Genomic DNA, 15,067 nt, shown 5'->3' on the forward strand with positions numbered 1-15,067 from the left:
CCAAGGCGGTCTGTGGAGTCAGGGCCTGAGGTTCGAGTCCTGACCCTGCCACTGACCCTAGAAGCAAGTGCCCCTCGCCCTGCAGCAGCAGCCTCCTGCCTGTGTGACTTAGATTTAGTGTTCTCCAAAGGCTTTGGGCTCTAAAATACCCAGAGTATCTGTGGTGAGTTGATTGTCAATATTTCCAGACCATCTTGCAGTGACCTTCCTCATTCTGACTTGTTCCAGGCAGCAGGTGGACCAGGGTTTTGCTGCCCTGACTGGAGCCTGCCTTCCTATCCCTCCCTCCCTCCCTCCTCTGCTACACATGCCCTTGGCCTCTTTACCCACCATGTGCCTGCACCTACTTCCTTCTAGCAAACCATTGCCATGCCCAGTTCAGACTCTTGGGCCTAGGAACTGGCCATGACAAGTATCCCCCTCCTCCACATCCTGCTGTGACGGCCTTCAGATCATTCGTGCAGGTCCTCCCTGTTAGGGGAGCATCCTTCTGAGCCTTGGTTCAGAAAAAAACATCCTACAAGAATTGACTACAGATCAGGTAGTAAAGACACTGCATATGGGCTTTGCACATTGCTAACCTGGGATCCTGCCTGTGTGTCTAACATGGACCATTGCGTGCGCCTACACTGCAGGCCCTGTTGGTCAGCACCAGGCCAAGCTGCTTTTTCCTAACTCCCCGCTAAGTCTAATAACAAGTGACTCTGCAGCACCCCTGAGCTATGGAAATGCTTATGGTCAAAAGTCAGAAGCGGCAGGGGCCTTGGGGCTGAGGGTCAAGAGGTGTGACTGCTGGGGCAGATGCTACTTAAACTGCTGGGAGGGGTCTGCATGCTTTGGATTTGAATGCGGCATCAAACTGGAACTTAACTGAGTGTCACATCTGTGGCTTTCCCACCAGGAGACTAAAGGAGCTTAGACAGGCCAGATTTTAGGTGGGGTTCTCCTCATTCTTGTTCATGTTGTTTTCCCCCGCGTTATATTAGTTGTCTTTTCTGCATGTCTCAGTATGAGAGTTTTGTGTTTGTTTTGTTTTGCATGCTTCACTCTTATTTTGAACTCCACAAAGGTTTGTTTTGTTGTATATAATATTTTACTCCATAGTTTGCATTCCTCCTCGTTCTGTCTTCTTACAGGTAGAAATTAGTTCTTCCCATTAACCGGGGAGGCCTTGCTGCACTGTCCAAAGGAAAACATTTCGAATGTCACCTCACTGATATCTCCCAAGCAGCAACCTGCCTTCCTTCTCTCCCTCCTCTAGAAGGAAGTAACATCACTACCTGCCCCTATGTTCTATGCTTGTTTAGATTTGTGGTCTAGAACCACATACTTATTTCACAAAACAAACAGATGCAGGTGCTGTGCTCCCTGGTAGTCCTCTCACCCTCAGTCTCCGTTTCGCTTCTCAGTGTGTTTTCATTATTCAGTTTTATTTGGTTTATTTCTCCTAGAAGCTGTTTGGTTAGAGCTGTTTTTTGATGTTATTGTCCGTGTTTTCTGTTTACCTGGAAGCAGCTGCTTAACAAAATAATAATAATTCGTTGAATTTTTCTTAAGTGGGAATAAAAAGTTGTGCAAAAGATAAAAGCCAAACTCATCAAGGAACTTTTCTGTGGTTGATCCTGGCCAGAGGTGTGACACTCAGAAAGGGGAGGCCCGAGTGTTACTAACCAGTATTTAATCGGTTTTTTTAAGACTGAAGTGGCCACTTCCCCGTCGGGTGCCTGGCAGAGGCTCCATAGAGTCAACCAAGACCTCCAAAATGAGCTGGAAGCCCAGTGCCAGCGACAGGAGCTGATCACACAGCAGATTCAGACCCTGAAACGTAGCTATGGGGAGGCCAAGGATGCGATCCGGCACCACGAGGCCGAGATCCGGAGCCTGCAGGCAAGGCTCAGCAATGCCGCTGCCGAGCTGGCCATCAAAGAGCAGGCACTGGCCAAGCTCAAGGGCGAGCTGAAGCTGGAGCAGGGCAGGGTCCGTGAGCAGCTGGAGGAGCGGCAGCACAGTGAGGCTGCACTAAGTGGTCAGCTGAGGGCCAGTGAGCAGAAGCTGAAGAGCGCCGAGGCCCTGCTGCTAGAGAAGACACAGGAGTTGCGGGACCTAGAGATGCAGCAGGCACTACAGCGTGACCGGCAGAAGGAGGTGCAGAGGCTGCAGGACCGCATTGCTGACCTCAGCCAACAGCTGGGTGCCAGTGAGCAGGCCCAGCGGCTGATGGAGGAGAAGTTGCAGAGGAACTATGCTCTGCTGCTGGAGAGTTGTGAAGAGGAGAAGCAGGCACTACTGCAAAACCTGAAGGAGGTAGAAGACAAGGCCATTGCCTATGAGGACCAGTTGCAGGGCCATGCACAGCAGGTAGAGGCCCTCCAGAAAGAGAAGCTGAGTGCCACATGTGAGGGCAGTGAGCAAGTGCACCAGCTAGAGGAGCAGCTGGAAGCCCGGGAGGCCAGCATCCGTCAGCTAGCTCAGCATGTGCAGGGACTCCGTGATGAGCGGGATCTCATCAGGCAGCGGTTCCAGGACCTGATGGAGCGTGTGGCTACTTCTGACGGGGATGTGGCTGAGCTCCAGGAGAAGCTGAGGGGAAGAGAGGCCGACTATCAGAGCCTGGAGCACTCACACCGCAAGGTCTCTGGCCAGCTGCAGAGCATGCATACTCTGCTGAGAGAGAAGGAAGAAGAGCTAAAGCACATCAAGGAAGTTCATGAGAGAGTTCTAGAAAAGAAAGATCAGGACCTCAATGAGGCTTTGGTTAAAATGGTTGCCCTAGGGAGCAGCTTAGAAGAGACAGAAATTAAACTGCAGGCAAAGGAAGAGATTCTAAGGAAATTTACAAATGAGTCTCCAAAGGAGGTAGAAAAGCCACGGAGCACTCCAGAGGAACCAGAGGAGGATGGTGTTTTGCTCTTGGGCCAGCAGCCCCCAGCTGCCGAGGCACCACCAGTCTTTCCCCATACACAAGTGGAGGACGAGGATGCAGGTGCTGGCTTACGGGAGGAGTGTGCCAGTGGAAGCCCTGGCAGAGAAGAGCGTGCTGTGCCTCCAAAGTCCGTGGAAGTGCCTGACAGGGAGGGTCATCTGCAGAGCACAACCAAGCCTGACCAGGGAACCCCTGGTGTTAAAAGGCAAAGAATCCGGTTCTCCACAATCCAGTGCCAAAGATACATCCACTCTGAGGGGTCTGAGAAGACCTGGACCAGCAGCACATCATCAGATACCAGTCAGGACCAGTCTCCTTCAGAGGAGAGCATATCCTCAGAGGCAGCCCCCATCACACTGCCAGCAGCAGGAGACTCTGAGACATACCTCTCCATAATCCACTCCTTAGAGACCAAGCTCTACATCACAGAGGAGAAGCTCAAGGACGTGACTGTGAGGCTGGAGAGCCAACAGGGCCAGAGCCGAGAGGCACTGCTTGCACTGCACCACCAGTGGGCCGGCGCTGAGGCACAGCTCCGTGAGCAGCTCCGCACTACCTTGCTGCAGGTGGGTGCGCTGGCTTCCCAGCTGGAGCAGGAAAGGCAGGAGAGGGCCACAAGCATCGAAAACCATGTGGGGGAGCTCGGAGACTTCCAGGCAAAAAACAGCCAGGCTCTGACATGCTTAGAAAACTGCCGGGAGCAGCTAAGGTCTCTGCCGAGGACTGGCCAAGAGGACGAACAGGATGCATGTGCAGTGTCCCTGGCCAGTGTAGAGACTGTGCTCATGAGTGCCATCAAGGCTCTGCGGCCCTGGGCAACCCCTGCAGAGAGTGGGGCCCAGGCTCGCGGTGAGGAGAGGGAGATGGCTACCTCTGTACAGCAGCCCCACCAGCCTGTGCTGAGCCAGCAGGAGCACATGAAGCTGCTCTCTGATCAGCTAACTCTGGAAGCCTCGCTCATCAACCAAATAGCAGACTCCTTAAAGAATACAACCTCAGATGTGTCTCATGTTCTCCACGAACTTGCTCAATCAGAAGAGTGGCTGCTGGAGGGAGAAGGTGTCACCATCTCTTCTGGGGCTGCAGCAGAGGCCTGGGCCAAAAAGGTGCTGGTGGATGGTGAGTTCTGGAGCCAGGTGGAATCCCTGAGTCAGCGCCTAGGGACACTGGGAGAAGAGACAGCTGGCACATCAGAAACTGGGCAACAACATGTCCCCCAAGACCTGGCTGACACCACATGGGTCCGGGCAGAGCTCAGCTTTGCCACACAATTGGTGAGGGAGTCTTTCTACCGTAGGCTGCAGAGCGTCCAGGAGACCCTGCAGGGGACCCAGACAGCCCTACAACGGCACAAGTGTGTACTGGGGGAAATCCTGGGAGCCTATCAAACCCCAGACTTTGAGAGAGTGATGCAGCAGGTTTTAGAAGCCCTTGGGAATCCAGTGAGCAGTGAGGACAGTGTACAGACATCCTGGGACCTGAGCCCATTGGAAGTACTGAGACCAGGCCCAGAGGGCTCCCCAGAGTCCTTACACATGCTCCGCCAGAGCCCTGGGACCCTTGTTGCGATTCAGGAAGAGCTCGCTCAGCAGCTGAGGGAGAAGGCCAGTGTCCTTGAGGAGATCGCTGCTGCCTTGCCAGCTCTGCCTCCCGCAGAGTCGCTCAGGGGTTGTCGGAGGCTTCTGCAGATTTCCCAGAATCTCTCATATGATGCTTGTCTGGCAGGCCTTGGTCAGTATTCTTCATTACTGGTTCAAGATGCAATTATTCAGGCTCAGGTGTGCTATGCAGCCTGCAGAATCCGGTTAGAGTATGAAAAGGAGTTGCGGTTCTACAAGGAGTCCTGGCAGGCCAAGGGGGCCTCCTCCTGCCAGGAGCAGGCACAAGTGGTTGGGGCCCTGCGGGAAGAATATGAGGAACTCCTCCGCAAGCAGAAGAGCGAGTACCTGGAGGTGATCACTCTCATCGAAAGGGAGAATGCTGAGCTCAAAGTCAAGGTGAGCCAGCTGGACCATCAGCAGAGGTGTCTGGAAGAAGCAGAAAGCAAGCACAGTGAGAGCCTGTTTGCTCTGCAGGGCAGGTATGAGGAGGAAATCAGGTGTGTGGTGGAGCAGCTGAACCACACTGAGAACACGTTGCAGGCAGAACGCAGCCGTGTCCTGAGCCAGCTGGATGCCTCAGTCAGAGACAAGCAGGACATGGAGCGCCAGCATGTGCAGCAGATGCAGACACTGGAGGACAGGTTCCAGCTGAAGATCAAGGAGCTCCAGGCCATCCACGAGGAGGAGTTGAGGGCCCTGCAGGAACACTATGCACAGAGCCTTCAGGAGACCCTCAGTCTCTGCCAGCGGCGGCACCCTGAAGCCCTGCCAGCCACCCCCCACTGCTGGCGACCTGAGCCCAGTGCTGCACAGCCACCTGAAGGGGAACCCGACTCCATGATGGGGCTGCGGGAGCGCATCCAGGAGCTGGAGGCCCAGATGGATGTCATGAGGGAAGAGCTGGGCCACAAGGAGCTGGAGGGTGATGCAGCCACGTTGCGGGAGAAGTACCAGCGAGACTTTGAGAACCTCAAGGTTTTCAGCATGATTTAATTTGCAGAACTGATTCTCCTTGATGATGTGGGGAGGGAGGGGGGGTAGTGGGAGTATCCAGGGCTCTCAGGGTTGATCTGGGAGTAGGTTCTTGGCTCTCGGCTACTGTGCAGGCAGAATCAAAGTGAGGTTCTGCTGTTCCTCTACTCATTGGGTGTGGTATGGTCTTGGAGCATCACCACCTGGAAGGAGGAAGGCAGTGCCCCTGTGGGAGAGTCTTCCCCTCACCTCTTCATGCCCCCAGAGCATCCCAGCCCCCGCCCCCCTCATGTCCTTTCTGTCCCTTCAGAACTCTCCCAGTCTTGAAGGGCAGTTGCCTTTTCCTGACTGCTCTAGGAGTGCAGAGTTGGAATTTCCTGACACAGGAATATTTGCAAGTCAGTGTTGAGGGTCACTCTCCCATTGCAGCTCCCTAAGAGGACCTGGTACAGGGTGGGCACTATGTCTAGAAAGGACTTTCTCCAGAGCATGGCTTTCAGCTGCTCCTGTTCCCTTCTCCAGTAGCTTCATACTCTGCTCCCTAGGTCCTGGCTGCAGAGGTGGCACCCTGGGCCACTCAGTTGGGTGAGTGGAGCAGTCCAGGTTCTCTGTCCACCCTCTTTGTGACCTCACACTCCATCATGTGTGTGGCTGCCCAGGCATAATCCTGGCGGGTCTCTCCATCCCTCAGACTCAGAAAGTTTGTCCTGGTAGCTATATCCTCATCTCCTCTCCCTTCTGGAAAGTGCTACAAGGTCCCCAGGAGCTATGTATACTGATTCCTGGCTGTCTTTCACAGGCCACTGCTTCTACCACACACTGTCTTGGGTGTCTGATTCTGTTACCAAACCTTAGTCCTCTGGTGCTGAAGAGAAAGGACAACATGCTCATTCCGCAGCTTATCCTTTGCTTCTGTGTGGCCGCAGAACCCCCAACCAAACAAGCAGGGGCAGTCAGCAGTGAGCATCTTCTCAGTTGCTAAGATGCCATTGCTCCCTTGTCCTTCCCCAACTCAATCCAAACCTTTTCAAAAACCATTATGTATTGTGCGGAAGCTTCAGTGGCTGTTTTTCCAAAGTGCGCATTCCATGACCCTATGGCCAGTTTATTTAATGAAACATTAGAGAGAAATAGGAATGCCTTTAAAAGTAAATGGCACAGACCTGGGTTTGACTCCAAATCCTCTCTGTAGTGCTCTTCCCTGCTGGAGCCCTACTTCCTCTTTGTGTCCCTAGGATCCTCCATGAGGGTGGGGGGTGGGGGACTGCTCTAGCCTCAAGATAGTCAGTATGGATGGGTCCAGCCAGGTTACATCACATCATCAGTTAGCAGGATGTTAGAAAGCTTGTGCTGGGCCCAGGGTCACCCAGCAGGGATATCTTAGTTTCAGGTGACACAGTTCAGGAGGGGGCATTGGCTTGGATGAATGCATGTACATAAGAATTTCTGTATATGTGTGACATACATCAACACTGAACACATGCAGCATGACGACCTCTTGAGAGAATCTAGCTGGGAGCAGCTGCTCTTTCCAGACTTCTGCCTAGGTTGGGGAACTGGGGTGCTGGCTGCTGGCTCCTCTAATACTCACCAGTGCTCCTCCTCCTTCCACAACTCCATCATAGTCATTGAGGAACTTTTTGGATCCCAGGAATAATTGACTTAAAGGTTAAAATTTGTTTGCAGAGCTGGGCACCTGTGGCTCATGCCTGTAATTCTAGCTACTCAGGAGGGACAGATCAGGAGGATTGAGGTTCAAAGCCAGCCCAGACAACTAGTTCACAAGACCCTATCTTGAAAATACCCAACATAAGACAGGGCTGGTGGAATGGCTCAAGTGGTAGGAGTGCCTGCCTAGCAAGCATGAGGCTTGAAGTTCAAACTCCAGTTCCACTAAAAACAACAAAAAAAAATTGTTTGCAGATTAACCATTTTTTAACATACACGTATTTAACAAAGAAGTCACTGGGTCTTTAAAGCTACCTCAGTGTTTTTTTAGAAGTATTTCAACCCCTGCCTTTATATCCTCTAAGCACAAAAACAATTCAAAATAAAACTTACAAGACTTAATACAGGGTGAGCATCTTGGAAATCCAAAATGCACCAAAATCTAAAATTGTGACATGATGCCACAAGTGGAAAATTACACACCTGACCTTGTGGTGTATCAAAGTGAAGATGTAGTACACTAAAAATACAGTATAAAATTACCTTTAAGCTATATGTATAATGTATAGATAAGACATAAATGAATTTCATGTTTAGGCTTGGGTCCCATCCCTAGGATACCTCATTATGTGTATGCAAACGTTCCACAATCTTAAAACAAATTGAGATTGGAAACGCTTCTGGTCCCAGTATTTTGAATAAAGTGGGGGGGGGGGAGGTTCCACCTGTAGTTAAATATGTTGACTGAGAACTGCAAATGAACCAAGTATATGGAAGGGAGAGTGAGGAGCTCAGTGGTGGCCTGCAGGCCTCTCTTCAGACCTAGCTGGCACCTAAGATTTCTGCAGCTGTCCTGTGGTATGAGGAAAGCAAGAGAGGAGGGCCAGGAGACAGGCACCTTCCAGGGTTGAGCCCTGGAAGAAGGGATGCCCTGTTCATGATGGGTAGTAGTGAAGACTTTTGCCAGTGCAGTGAATATGTTGCAATGAAGTTCTGACTGTGACCAAGGGCTTGAAAATTCTAAATGAGTGCTCTCAGAAAGGCATCTTGATGACTGTGGGGCTCAGAGGAAGGTACTAAAGCATGCTGATTGGACGCCTTTCTTGAATCCACAGGCAAAAAGATGGAATAGGGAGCACAGGGATAGAGTTACAAGTTGCTCTACTTGGTTTTTGTTTGTTTTTGGTTGGTGGAACTGGGGTTTGAACTCAGGGCTTCATGCTTGCAAAGCAGGTGCTTTACCACCTAAGCCATACCTCCAGTCCCAGCTCCACTTGTGTTTGGAATGCAGCATGGTCACATTCTTTCAACTTTTAAAAATCAGGAAAAGGCCTAATTCCTACCCTGAAGCAGATCTCGTAAGGGTTGTAGTCAGAGAATAACTCTGTGCTCAAAGTAGATGGGCATTCCAGCTGCTTATAGTTGTGTGGCATGCTCTCCTGCTTGGTGGTGAGAGCAGCTCTGATAGGCCAGGGCTGGGCTAATGTGGGTTGATGTGAGCACCTCTTGGAGCTCCCCTGTGTCCTGCCAGGTGAGGTGGGAATGTGGTTCTCCTGTTATACCTTGGTAAAGGTGCTGGAAGCCCTCACTGATTAGATCTCTGTTCCCCATCAGAAGAGGAAGGAACAAGGTACAGGCTAGCAGAGGAGAGATCCTGGAGCCTATTCTGACTCTCAGTTGACACTGAGGAATTAAATGACCAGCTTAAGATCACCAGCTGGCTAGTGGCAGGAGCAGGTCTGCCAGCTCCAGAAATGAGCCCTGTGCACTCCAAACCCACAGGGGATGGGATGTGGGTCGGTCCCACCACCACAGGTTACCCCTCACCAGGATGTCCTTGACTCCTTCCAACTAACAAATCCATCATCCTCTTTGTGTCAGCACCAATTGTGTTTGTCCCTTAAAATTAAACACGGCCAGCACGTACTCTGTCTTCCTTCTTCCCCCAGCAGTGCCGCCACACAGTTCCACACTGGCTGGTTTAAATCCCACTGCACCCTTTTTCCCATTCACAGTGTAAACTTTCCTGGGAAGAAATGAGGTTCAGAACAGTTGCAGAAAATAGATGGCGTGTATATGCCATCTGTGCCCTCAGACCTCTACATGGCCAGGAAGCTTGCTCGTACCCTGTCATAACTCACCCATGGTGAATGCCAGTTGTCACTGCGCCTGGACAGGGAAAGGGTGCCAGCTTCTTCATTACACAGGACACCACTTGGAGGCAGAGAGAAACCGACGAGCCCTCTTGCATTCTGCAGGCTACATGTGAGCGAGGCTTTGCCGCCATGGAGGAGACACACCAGAAGAAGATTGAAGACCTGCAGAGGCAGCACCAGAGGGAGCTAGAGAAGCTGAGGGAGGAGAAGGACCGCCTCCTGGCTGAGGAGACAGCAGCCACCATCTCAGGTGGGGCAGGGCCTGCAACTCTGAGGGTGACTGGCCTTACACTACCTTTTGGCTGAGTTTTAAGCTTCATTTTGATGAGCTGAGGTAAAGGCTGATTTGGGGAGCTCTTGGACAAGAGTCTTGCATCTGAGACCCAGCTGTCCATGACAGTGAGGCTGGCTCCCTGTCTTATCAGCCCCTGTGACAGACACCTATCAGTGTGAGACCCCTGGCTAGATCACCCCCAAACACCAGCCGTAGCTTCTCCTTGGCTGTGTGTTTTATCACAGCCCTGAGCAGCGCATCCATCATCTGGTGTTACCTTCTCTTTATGTAGTTAGTGACATTATAGTGGCTGATTATTTTAGTGTCAAAGAAGAAAGCACAGTATTCTGAAAACCTCATTGTTTTATAAACTTGTGTTTAATTTTAACATCAACATTTATCAATTTGGGGGTTTCTAACACCAAAAATAACACAACTACACCTCTTCTGGAGGGAGATGGTTTGGGGATTCTCCCAGCCCGTCATGAAGTCCAGCTGCTCATGAATTCAGCATTAGCAGCGGGCAGATGTTATGCTGGCCTATCCTACTTAATCCCACGGAAGGGATGGCATAGTGGGGAGGGCCACAACCAATGTGCAACCCCAGCCCTTGGTGCTGAGGGCCATGCCCTTCCTGTAGCCATCGAAGCCATGAAGAATGCGCACCGGGAGGAAATGGAGCGAGAGTTGGAGAAGAGCCAGCGCTCCCAAATCAGCAGCATTAACTCGGACATTGAAGCCCTAAGACGGCAGTACCTGTGAGTCCCTGTCCCTGGAGGGGCTCCTGAGGGAGGCCAGGGGAGGAGAGCTCTCCCTTCCTGTGTCTGTGAGAGCCTCAGTCTGGTGCCAGGGAGGTGGGGAAGCTGTAGTGCCAAGGGCAGCCTACACTGCCCTCCTCTCCAATGGCAGACATGACCCACTTGGGGCTTGTTTCCTGTATTAAAGACTAATCACTAAAATCCAAAGAAAAGGGTACAGTAAAGGACATTTTAAAGTCCTAGCTTGTCCAGGGCAAGAGCCCACCCATAGTTTGTTCTGTATTAGCTTGCTGTGTCTGGCTAGGGTTAGGGTCTGGCTAGGGCTCCGTGGCTGTACATGGTAGAAGTGGCCAGTTACTATACCCTAAAAGCTGTACGTTTACTGATCCTCTTTGTGCAGGCAGGAGAATCTTAGGTGTGTGCACCTGAGCAGCATCTGGTGCTTTTTTCTTGATACCAATAGAATTGATACTGCCAGGGGCATTTGCATTGGCCTCAGGAAGCTGTGAGGTACCTAGACCTTGCCAGGGTCTCTGGGACATGTCAGGAGCAGTTAGTGCAGTTGGGCCCAGGCCATAGCAGCTTAGGCAGATTCCCTACAGTGGCCATGCTCACCTGACTGGGCTATGCTGACAGATGTGCCAGAGTCAAGGTGGTTCATCCTTGGTTCCACCCATGGGAAATCAGCCCTTCTGGCTCCAGGGTAACAGAACAGCATCCTGAGGGTAGGTTTTCTATTATATAGTGTCCATAGCTGGACTTCAGAGACACAGAAGGTAGGAGTATGAAACAGTTTCTGAGTGAGAAGAGTCCTGCATCTGACTTCTCTCAGAAATAGACATCCGTGTGGCCACAGTGACTTGAGTTCTGTACTGAGTGGCATCACCAGAGAGGTGCAGTCTTTGGGACTTCCAGTTGTGAGGAGGAGCAGGCAAAATGCGGAGTAGTTTCTGCAAGCATTCTCAGCACACTTTGGACACAGATAGCATGTGCCTGCTGGTGTGCACCTGCAGTATCCAGTCATCCCAGGATCCTGCAGTATGAGTGGAGGCTGAGGGCTATCATATCCCCAGGGAAGAGCTGCAGTCGGTACAGCGGGAGCTCGAGGTCCTCTCGGAGCAGTACTCACAGAAGTGCCTGGAGAACGCACACCTGGCCCAGGCACTGGAGGCCGAGCGGCAGGCCCTGAGGCAGTGCCAGCGTGAGAATCAGGAGCTCAATGCCCATAACCAGGTGAGCTCACAGTCAGGTGAGCCTGAGCTGGGGTCAGGCCTAACCCTCAGGGTGGCCCCAACCCTGCCACTTGTCCTGATACCCAATGTGCAACCAGCCTGCTGCTTTTGGCCTGTTGCCAGATATTCTTTGTGGGTGGCCAGTGAGGCTGCCCTACCACAGAACAGCTGCTGGGGTCTGGGGCCACTCTCATTGACCATTTCTGAGACCAAGAGTCTGGTGGCTTCTTTGAATCTCCAGTTCATTCTGTGCAGGGCCTGGGGCTCATCCCTGAGAGTCGGGACATCCTTTTTAAGGGCAGCCAAGATTAAACTGCTCAGGATCTCACATTTATGTTTGTCAGATCATTCTTTGAGAGTTCACTGCACCTCAGGAAATTGGAATGCATTTAAATCCTAGCTAGCCCAAAGGTTTGAGTTAGTACTGCTGAGTCCAGTATAAGCTCTTCTGCAGCACCATCTTAAACTGTCCTGTACCAGCCCCATCCTGATGGCCTCCCTGGTAAGGCTGCATGGGCAGGACCAGATCCACCCGACCACCTCAGGGACTTGAATATGACCACTTGTCAGCTGACACTTTGTATAGTGACTTGGACGTCCACATGATTTGGTACCTGCTAAAGTGTTAGAACCAATCCCCAACAGATACTAAGTGACACTGTATTCAATCTGTGTAAACAGCTTTTAGAGAGCTGTACATTATAGGTAGTGAGAGGCTGAAATGTTGAACCTCAGATGCAGCGATGCGCATACATACCACTGTGTGGTATGTATCCTCATCTGTAGGTCCGTGCATGCTGTTGGTGAGAAATGACCTTCCCAGATTTTGTTGTAATATTGGTACCCAGGCGGCTCTGTGGAGGGTCACTGTTGTGTTGTGTTGTGTTGCTGTCTCCCAGGAGCTGAATAACCGCTTGGCTGCCGAGATCACACGGTTGCGAACATTGCTGACCGGGGACGGTGGTGGGGAGGCCGCTGGGTCACCCCTCACCCAGGGCAAGGACGCCTATGAGTTAGAGGTACTGTCAAGAACCAGGCTTAGCCCTACAGCTGTACTACACAGGAGCTTCAGTAGAAAACAGAAGTAGCCCTTAGCTTACAAAGCTTGAAGACAAGACCTGGGGGTGTGGCTCAGTGGTACAGCACTAATTTAGCATGTCCAAGACCCTGGTTTCACCCCAGCAGTACAAAAACCCCAATACTTGAAGTCAGCATTGTGCAAGGTCTGGGAAGACACAAAGTCACCCCAGGACGGCAAGAGAACACTTAGCCATCAGGTATCTGAGGTCCACAGGGAGGAGCAGGGGCCCCTGTGGGTCTTAAATCCCATCCTATTTGCCAAATCTACCCCCATTTCTTGTGCACTGCAAACACTGGCCTTGAAGGTGCCCATTTCATGGATACGAGACACCATGCTGTCTGAGGTTGGATCCTGCCTACCTTGCAGGGATAGGGCACTCATTTTTAAGTCAGAATAACTGATTCTGTAGTGCCAGATGCCTGTGGTCCCAGCTACTCAGGAGCCTGAAGTAGGATCACTTAAGCCCACCAGACCAGCCTGAGCAACACAGCAAGACCCCATCTCAAAAAACAAAACACTGACTCCTGGTGTATGAGATGTTCTCAGGAAGGCGTAGAAATTTCTCACATTAGGTTAAGATTTCACCTCACAAATGCATCACACTACAGGAGAGGCTGAGTGAGTCTGGCAGAAGTTTCCACCAGAACAGTGTCCCAAGCTTTGTGGAGTCTGTCTCAAGAGACCAGCAGGTCAGCAGTGGTGCTCAAGGTGGACCTCAGGCTAAAGCAGAGGACTCTCAGGACTGGGAGGGGTGACCACAGCTCCTTCCTTCTTCTTTCTATTTCTGTATAAAACATGGAAGCTTTGAATGGTATTTAAATTATATTTTCTGTTGGGAATCGACTAGTGTGGGCACAGCTGTCCTGCTGCCTGGTATGTGGAGCCTGTCTCCTTGACTTTCATGTGCCTGAAAGTCAGACCCTATTTTCTGTCTCACAGGTTTTGTTGCGGGTCAAAGAATCAGAAATACAGTATCTGAAGCAGGAGATCAGCTCTCTCAAGGATGAGCTCCAAACAGCACTTCGGGTAATGGCTGCACTAAAAAAAAAAAGGAAGCCATGGGCCCAGACTTGGCACTGCTGCCTGGAATAGATTTCATTTTCATGAGAGTGTTGGTACCAAAGTCAAGGTTTTTTAAAATACTAGATGCCCTAGAAGTGAGCAGCCACCTGGCCTGGCCACGTGGTTGCCATTTCACATGTTTTTGTGTACTTTGGCAAGAATGGTGACAACCAAAGGAATGTCCTGGGGGTGAAACAATGTCTGACCTCCCATTCAGAGTTGAGTCAGGTCTAACCTGTCTCCTCTAGGGGATTCCTGGTATCAAAAACAAAAGGTAATGGAATCTTTGATGACAATCCAGTCACTTAGAAAATCTAAGACACATAGGGATTTCCTGGCTGAAGCTCATGAGGAAGTGTCCTGGGCAATCCAGGTTGCACCAGGCTGCCCAGTTTCTGCCTCTGGGAGATGGTGGCCCATTTGCTCTTGTACTGCCTAGGAGAACAGCCAGTTCCCCAGCCATAGCCAAGTCCTCTGGAGCAGGGTAGGCCAGGATTTGATGTGAGCTTCTTCCCCTGGCTGTAACTGCCATTTGCTTTTGTCCTTCACCACCTAGGACAAGAAGTACGCAAGTGACAAGTACAAAGACATCTACACGGAGCTTAGCATCGCAAAGGCCAAGGCAGACTGTGATATCAGCAGGTTGAAAGAGCAGCTAAAAGCAGCCACAGAAGCACTGGGTGAGAAATCCCCCGAGAGCACCACTGTGTCAGGATATGGTAAGTACTTTGAGTTGATAGCTCATGGAGTTTTTCTGGGACTTGGATCAGAGCTGAAGGATTCAGATGCCTTTGTAGACCTGCATCTCCTCACAGAGCAGAAGTGCAGGAGCAACAAGTGCCAAGACTGCCCTCTCTCCCTTTGCCCAGTGATTATTCTGAGGAGAAGCTGCTCCATCAGCACACATTTCCATAGTAACAACTGGTCTTATTTTTTGTGTTTTCTAGAACTCAGTTAGTTGCTTGATCCAAGGATTTTACCATGAAAGTTCTGGTGGGGCAAAACAGGAAGCCCCCACCTTCTCCAGTAAACAGTGGGACAGACTGTTCTGTGTTAACTAAAAACATTCAGGTGCCCACACAGGACAGACTGCAGGGAGAGCCACCTTTTGTCAAGCACTTTCAGAAAATCCATGATTCCATCTGACCTTCATGGTGACCTTTTTTTAAAAAGAGACCCACAAACATGAAAGTCTCTTCAAGCTCCCCAATACCCCAAAACTCAACTTTCCTCCATTAGCCAGCTCAGAAAGAGCAACCATGCCAGTGCTGACACATATGTGCAGGAAAAGTAGTTGGCATTGCTAGGATACAAAGTACCACTCTTTCTGGAAGGCAGCT

General features: G+C 51.1%; 1 protein-coding gene across 13 annotated transcripts in view; it reads left to right on the forward strand.

Annotated features, from left to right (window-relative positions):
- Mprip (myosin phosphatase Rho interacting protein) overlaps positions 1–15,067 on the forward strand; it is a 130,124-nt gene that overhangs the window by 103,206 nt on the left and 11,851 nt on the right. For 11 of the 13 annotated variants that reach the window (XM_074046645.1, XM_074046644.1, XM_074046643.1 and 8 more), the window contains 7 exons: positions 1,696–5,499; positions 9,423–9,570; positions 10,235–10,352; positions 11,426–11,585; positions 12,484–12,603; positions 13,605–13,691; positions 14,284–14,446. In XM_074046645.1, coding sequence (XP_073902746.1) covers positions 1,696–5,499; positions 9,423–9,570; positions 10,235–10,352; positions 11,426–11,585; positions 12,484–12,603; positions 13,605–13,691; positions 14,284–14,446 — 4,600 coding nt within the window. The remainder of the gene's footprint in view (positions 1–1,695; positions 5,500–9,422; positions 9,571–10,234; positions 10,353–11,425; positions 11,586–12,483; positions 12,604–13,604; positions 13,692–14,283; positions 14,447–15,067) is intronic. The other 2 variants (XM_020182632.2, XM_020182631.2) reach the window with 1 other exon arrangement.

Source organism: Castor canadensis, chromosome 11 (genome assembly GCF_047511655.1).
Source record: "Castor canadensis chromosome 11, mCasCan1.hap1v2, whole genome shotgun sequence".
NCBI lineage: Eukaryota > Metazoa > Chordata > Mammalia > Rodentia > Castoridae > Castor > Castor canadensis.